General features: G+C 47.0%; 1 protein-coding gene across 1 annotated transcript; it reads left to right on the plus strand.

The window, feature by feature from the left end:
• Positions 1-4,933: 4,933 nt before the first annotated feature.
• LOC310944640 (uncharacterized protein) lies at positions 4,934-6,958 on the plus strand (the record flags this gene model as incomplete). The annotated part of the gene is made up of 1 exon (XM_083910446.1): positions 4,934-6,958. One exon carries the CDS (start codon positions 4,934-4,936, stop codon positions 6,956-6,958), a length of 2,025 nt encoding a protein of 674 aa, XP_083766572.1.
• Positions 6,959-8,117: the final 1,159 nt, after the last annotated feature.

Below are 8,117 nucleotides of genomic sequence, written 5' to 3' on the forward strand. Positions count from 1 at the left end.
AGGTGAGTTTTTTCATCAGAAACTGCAGAGAAAGTTAATTAAATGGAACAAAAGGCCGTCCACACACACACACACACACAGCTGCAGCACTGGTTCATGTGTGTGTCATGTACTTTACGGTAAGTGTGTGTGTGAGGCAGAGACACAGAGTGCATCGCTGAGGAAGAAATGGAAGTATTAATGTGTGTGTGTGTGTGTGTGTGTGTGTGTGTGTGTGCACGTGTGTTTATCTGATCTCAAGTGTGTGTATTCCATTAAATGCAAGCAGTGTTAATCTGCGTGAGTGGCCGAGCAGGCGGCAGAGTGTGAGTCAGTGCGGGGGTGCCGACATGGAGAGAGGCTAAAGGGCCAACTAATGCTGAGTGGCAGCTGATAATGCCAGACCGTTATATCAGCATCTGCCCTCCGGCTCCATGCTTTACCTCTCTCTCTCACTCACTGCTGCTGATGCTGATGCTGATGCCACGCACACACAACAACAACACAACAACACAACGCTCTGCATTCTGCAGCGTACGCACATCCCCCTGCACACAATCTAATCAAACAGAGGTTATGTGCAGCCTGAAGCCATCGCTTCAAATTACAACTTCATTTGATGTTCATATCTCGTCTGCAGACACACACGCACACACACAGACTCGGTCAAGTTTGTGCCCCCCCCCCCCCACAGAGACACACACGTGTGCAGCAGTGAACACACACTGTGTGATCTCTGCTCTACTTAATTACTTGTGTCTTTGATAAGATTAAAACCCTGTGTGAGAAATGACACTTTAAAACCACATTAACAGCCAACGACGCGGTGTTTCCTCCCTGCTCAAGTGAGGACCGTCATAAATCTAACATTTACACAGGCGGGCCGTGGCATTTTAGAGCCGGCCACACATTAATCACTTATTAAAGTTGGGATTCTGACACCTGCAGTTAATATCCCATCATTCATCAGCACAGAGAATCCCTCTGCCTGTGCTCCAGTGGACATACACTGTCATTATTAATGTCATTATTAAAACAGCTGCATTTAAAGGCAGACAAGGTTCAGAGCAAAGGCCTGACGCTGGACTTTAACGTTGTTTTTTTACAATATATTATATTTCACCACATGCTCCATTACTGTGGTCCTTCAGAGCGACTGACTGCTGCTACTGCTGTTAGCAGAGCTACTTTAGATTTTAAAACAGTAACAGAGCGTAAAGGAAGTCGTCAAAGTGTCCTTGTGCAGCCTGTACAGCAAACCTTTGACTCTCACCCTGCCTTACAGGTTTAAACGTGTTTAAATTACAAACCACTACGTTTAAACTCAAGAAATCCCTCCTTTGCTGGCTGAGGAAAGACTTCTTTGAAACACTGAGTAATAATTGTGGTTTAAAATCACCTGAATTTATGTTAAATAAATAGTATTTATCCTACTCTCCTATCCTGATGTTGCTGCACACTGCTGCAGACACAAAGCTGCACAAAATGGTGGCCTCCGTAAAAAATAAGGCCCTAAATCATCCATCCATTCATTCAATCATCGTCTACCGCTCTGTCAATCCCAGCTGACACAGATCAGAAGGAGATGAACATCCATGATTCACTCTCACATTCACACGTTCAATTAACCTCTGCATGTTCTTGCACTGCAGGAGGAAACAGGAGAAAGATGCAGAAAGGCCCTTATAGTCGTACTGGATCATCATGACCCCGAGTCTCTTTTCTCACCACCAGTAAACTCCTCTAAATGCTTCTCATTAGCCCTTTAACACATGTGATTCATCACCACTTCCTCTGATGATAAACCACTTACACCGCCTGTACTGTCCGGTTTTTCCTCTACAAAGAGTGTGACTTAAACATGCATGTCCTCTGCAGCAACAACGATGATTATATCCACACACAGAGTCGGACATCCATCACCTCACACCTTTGCCTACACACCGTGAATGAAACGGTGACGCTGCTCTACTTCTTTAAGTGTGTGTGTGTGTGTGTGTGTTTTGCAGACTTGTTACAGCGTGTTGAGCCACGTCTCAGGGCTGACACAAAGGCTGCTGATGACGATAAGAGGACATGCTATCAGAGGACGACGTGGCGCTGCCTGACGGATGCAGATGCCAAGTGGAAGATTGTGCAATCACTGGAAACTGATCAGCAAAGCCTCAGAGGGGAACGAGGGCCAGCGCCGACAGAATCTCACACATGTCTGCGCACATGCAAGTCACCCAGCGCCAAATGAGCCTAATTGATAGCCACCAGTGATCGAGGTCACGCTATACTCCCCCCCCCCCCCCCCCCCCCAGCTCCTGACTATGAACCAAGCTCCGGAGCAGAGGAAGGATGCTGCAGAGGGGGAAAATGGCCGCGTACCAGCTCCATCTCTACAATTTTCTCCTTCCATTGAGGGAAAAGTACTATTTCATTCATGCCATTTCCGTTCATTCATCAGCTGGGGCGAGCCTCGACTCACACAGCCATCTCCCTCCACACCAACATTCTTATCAATGGAAGTGACGTCAGCACTGCCTGCAGCTGGGGGGGGGGGGGGGGTGTCGGGTGAGGTGTGTGTGTGTGTGTGTGTGTGTGTGTGTGTGTGTGTGTGTGTGTAGGGAGGGGGGGGGGACAGCAGCGTCACGTGGTTCCACTGAGGGTATATACAATAAAGTTGCGCTGACCGTGGTGCTGAAAACAGTCACTCAATTGTACATTTGCGCCGCTGCTGCTGTCATACTAACACACACACACACACACACACAAGTCAATAAAGACAAGACTACACTTTGTTTCCTGTCTTCTGCTTGATGTTGGGCTGAAGAAAGAGAGAGAGAGAGAGAGAGAGAGAGAGAAAGAGGGGGAACACAGACATTCTCTCAGGTGATCCACCATTCATGAAATAATCTTGGCTTTACCCGCGCTCGTGAGTTTACACCACGTCCCCACCCTGAGTGGGATTCCAGGTAAGTGTTTTTTTTCCTCTATCATCCACAATCTAATGTTATCATTATTATTATTATTATTATTATTATTATTATTAATAATAATAAAAATGTCTGAATTAGTTGTAATTGAATGTTCTTAATAATAATAGTGACAGTGGGACTTTGTTTTTTGAAGACTGTGAAGTGAAGTCGAATGTGAACTTTATCAGTGAATCACATCTGTTTGCTGCAGCTGTTGCAGATGTTGTTGTTGAGCAGTTTCCGCGTGACTTTTTCAAACGGAGCAAAAACGGAATATATTTTTCCACTAAAACTATAAACAATTACATTTTTACTCCATGTTTTTTACGACATTAATACGTTTATTTAACAATTGAGTTTCAATTATATATGTGTATTTATTAAGAAAAATATATAGGGAAATAATAAAATGATAAAATAGTAATAGATGGAAGAAAAATGTCATCTTGTATATATTTTGGAAGCAATGATTTTTGCCTCTAATGCGCAGACAATGCCATTAATGCGCGCAGCTGCCGCTCTGGAGCATCTGATAATTTCGGCGGTGATTTTACAGACGTGAGTGGAACAAAAAAAATCTGGTTTCATGATTAAAAAGCCAGCCCAAAATTTGAAATGTCATTTCTCGTGATTTAATTCTAATCGAATTAGAGTCTTAGGCGAGTGTCTGTGCGCTCCAACTCTCTCACTAAGAGGATTTATTTCGTTTGCACTCTTAATGATCCGCTTTATTAAAATGTTCAAAGTGCCTGCTGCGCTGCGCTGCTCACATTTACGCGTGTATCTGCATTCCACCACTGAGGAGAAAACGCGCTCCCACCACACAAGGACAAAGACGCGTCTCATCCACTGACTGCTGCCACGTCCCCTCTGCACACGGACACGTCTCCCCCGAAATTTAACACACAGCACATTCACAAATTGGACGGAGCACTCAGAGACCGCAGGGTTAAACAAGTGAAACGGAGCCAGCGGCTTTACGCATGACTTCCCCGTGCGTGCCGTCTTTGTGCCATTATCCTCCCGGTCACAGCGCCTGGCACTGACGCACGGAAATCCCCAAAATCAGGAAAAATACAGGCAAAAAAATACCTGAGATAATTTTGTTTTCGGATAATATTTTTGAAGAAAGAAAGAAAGAAAGGCTTAAAATGGCAGGAGGCGCGCGCGCTTTGGTTTGCTTGACTTGGAGGATGAGGTGAGGCTTTTTTATCTTTACTAGAAAAAAGGCTGAAAATTGGATAAATGTAATCCTTTGATACGAATTCACTGATTGTTTGACTGTTTGCTTCGTTTGAGCCCGTGGGAAGGGGAAAACACATAAATCTAAATTCTCAAATCAAAGATGAGCGCGTGAACGCACGAGCACGGAGCAGAAACGACGAGATTCACTGCACAATTTCTGCATGCAAATGAATGTGTTGCTTTTCTGAGAGACAGGTCCACACAATCATCTCTGTGGCTCCAAACGCGCTCAGGTTATTTACGCAGCGATGGCTCAAATAAAATAAAAATAAAATAAAAAAGAAAGTCCCATTTCTAGAATCTGGGTTTGAAATAAAAACACAATAGTGTTCGGTGAGAAGAGGAAAAAAAGAGAGAGAGGTGTAAGTTTCTTTGCTGCATGTGGCATCATGTGACATTGTGGCTCATTGAACTGCACTTGAGTGCGCGCTTTGTCCTAAAACGCTCATTAAATGGCTCACAGTATCGAGCGCTTCTGTGTGCTGTGGCTTCAAGGTGAACACGTGCGTGTGACAGGATGAATGGCAATGCTGTTGATGTTTTATGCTGGAAAGACACAGTGAGCTGTGCTTTTATTGTATTTTAGAGTGGCCTTTCCAGGCAAATGCTTCAAAAATCTCATTATTCTAATTAAGAAACAGTGTAAACACGACTCATGAATTTTTTGCTTCTCCGTCTTCCTTCCTTCTTCTTCTTCTTCTTTTTCTTCTTCTTCAGGTGCTTAACCTCCCTCCTGCCAGTTCTGCATGGTCATGACCTGTCATCACGCCCCTTCCACAGCCCACCTCATCCTATTGGTCCTGCTCATTGTCACTCCACAGCTGGCTGGCACCGCCCCTGTGTTGGGTGAGGGAGGGGAAGGAGGGGTGGAGGGGCGCACCAGGACCGACCATAAAGAGGACAGCCTCGACCCCTTCCTCTTGCCCCCGCCCCAAAGCCCATCGGGCCCGGAGAACGCCTCCCTGGACAGGAGCGTGGGTCCAGGTCAGGTGAAAGACTCAGATAAAGCCACGGACACCGCGCAGGTGCTCGCCGTGCTTTTGGAAGCCCTGGACCAAACGGGGGAGAGCGGAGGTCAGAGCGGAGGTCAGCGGAGCAGCAGAACAGCCTGGGGAGGAGAACAGAGCTGGGGGCTGCCCTCCTTCCAAGGGCTGGATGGTGGCGTGATAAGAAGAACAGGACAGACAGAGGGCGACAGGAGGCTGCAGCAGATGAGAGAAGGCAGAAGGGCTGATAAGACCATTGAACAGCTAATTGTGGGCCGTTTGACAGCCGACCTCAACGGAAGGGAGGAGAATAAAAAGACAAGGTCAGAGGAGGAGCCAGGCTGGTCAGAGGAGGATCAGGGATCAGATAGTGTAAGTGAGAAGGAAGGGGAAGAAGAGGAGGAAGAAGAGGGACAGGATGAAGGGAATGATTTAGAAAGACCGAGCTCCACAGCACAGGGAGTCGACTCCTCGCTGCAGCGCAAAATACGAGGCTACTTCCAGAACATTGACTTGGGTCTCCAAGATAACGAGATCCTGCCTCCACTGAAGGGCTACAAGGCGTACAACACTCAGCTGGCACAGGCTGCAAAGAAGCTGCACTGGAAGGACAACGCCGCCGGCAACCGAGCCGTCAAGGGCGGCAACTTCATGGACGATTTTGAGGATGAGGGAGAGGAGCTGGAGGAGGAGGTGGAGGAAGAAGAGGAGACCCTTTCCCACATGGAGGAGGAGGCCAGGGCTCGCGCTGAGAAACAGGAGGTGCTCAGGCAGCAGGAGGAGGCGGAGCGAGCCAGAGAGGAGGAGCAGAGGTTGGCAGACATCGCCTCTGACATGCTGCTGCAGTACATGGGCAGGAAGCAGCAGTCCTACATCAAGCCCCGAGAAAAGAGCAGCATGGGCGCCGCAGGCAACACCGCTGAGGACAAGCGCTCCGAGGAGGTCCTCCCAGACGAAGACGACCTGGACCAGCAGATGATCGACAGGCTCATCGAGATCAGCAGCAAACTGCACCTGCCTGCTGACGACGTGGTCGAGATCATCAGCGACGTAGAGGAGAAGAAGAAGAAAAGGAAAGAGCTGCAGCAGCAACCCATCAACAGCAGCCCTGTGGTGCCTCGATTCAGGCCTCTGGTGCCTCCTCCTCTGGCAGCTCCGCCCATGTACCACTACACGGCCTCAAAGAACCCCAAGAAGAACCCGTACAAGTACAACAAGTCCAACAAGAAGTGGCACAAGGACAAAGTCAAATCGTACAAACAGGAATATTGGTACAAGCCTCAGAAGCAGCTCGATTATTGGTACAAACCACAGAAACAGTTTTTGGCCTTCCCTTCCTACCCTTACTACCAGAAGCCATACCGTGCGTACTACCCCGTTTATTTCCCATATCCCAAACAACAGTATTACGGCAAGCCGGCCCCCTCCAGAGAGGAGCTGTTCGGCCCCCAGGAACTTGACCTCCAGGCCCCAAGGCGCAGACACAGGGGCGGGGCTAAGAACCGCGGACAGGGCTGGAGGCAGCAGCAGCAGCAGCCACCGCCGCGCCTGCCTCTCACCCCTTATATCTCTAACTATATCCTCCCTCACCCACGGACCTACCAGGCCTTACCCCCTCCCAAACCAGTAGCCCCGCCCAGGAGAGGCAGGCCTTCCCCATATTACTACCCTCAGATCACACCGGCGGATGACTATGAGGAGGACGGCCTGGTGCCTCAGGTGGACAGTGAGGAGGAGCTGGAGAACTTTATTGAGAGGATCTACATGAAGCGCAGAATGTACTGAGAGACTTTTTTGGGACATGTGTCAGGACGGAGGGACAGACAGAGGTGGGATAGATGTTCGCTAGTTTGAAGAAGTGAAGAAAAAAAAGCCCGAGGGTAACTTAAAGGACAAGCAGTGAAAGGTTCGGTTTGTGTTGTTTAAAAATCACAGTTTTTGTTGTTGATTTCCTCAGTCAGGGAGAGGACGGAGGGCTCTGAGATATCAAGCTCCCTGTCTCCATGTTCAGCCTCCTGCTCAGTTTACATAATGAAACAGGACATACCATCGTGTATGTCTGCTGCCTCCATTCAGGTCGGTCTCTGATGCTCTGGCTTTAGTCGGAGATTTATTTACACACACACACACTCACACACACACACTGATGTGTCCATTGTCAGAGAACCATGTTTACAACATCCATCTGTACTTTCTGTTCGACGCCTTCTCGTCTTCACAAACACGACAAACCGTTGACAGGATGCTTTTGTCGCGTGTGTGTATCGTGTTTTTTACAACAAACCTTACTTCTCCAGGCTTTAGTGACGATTTCAGCAGCAGAAAAATCAGTCAATCCCTCCATGTGGAAAGAAAACGGTGGAAAACTGAAAAATTGTGGGGAAAAAAAATCAATTTACAGGAGTAAGGAAATGGGTTAAAAGTCAAATATGAGAGGTGTTTGTTGACTTTTGTTGATGACAAACCTTAATTAAATGACAGAAAGGTGAAAGCAAAGTCAAGTTAAGGTCTAAGTTTCCATGATTTTTTAATTCTTTTACTTCTATTGTCTGCTGGTTTTTTTCAGTAACGACTGGAGAAGTCGAGGTGTTGTAGAACATTTGACCTGTGGTGTTTATTTTTGCCTTTCTTACTCCCAATCAGACCAATTTGCAAAGACACACACACACGTTAATTTTTATTTTTAAACGAAGGATTGAAAAGAGTTTGATTTCTTCGTTACGGTTCTATTTTCATCACTGCAGTCCCAGAGAAACCCTGAGGACTCCAAAAGCACAAACTCAACTTCCAACCTGGTGGACTAAGGGTTTTTGGGCTTATCATTTTGAAATCATATATATATAAATATATATATATAACTCATACCCGTTTTCTCATTTCAGTTTCTTTAAAAAATAACAAAACTAAGAAATAAAACATCCCATCATTGTGTGTTTTGCAGCCT

Source organism: Microchirus variegatus, assembly GCF_963457635.1.
Source record: "Microchirus variegatus genome assembly, chromosome: 2".
In the NCBI taxonomy this organism is placed as follows: Eukaryota; Metazoa; Chordata; class Actinopteri; order Pleuronectiformes; family Soleidae; genus Microchirus; species Microchirus variegatus.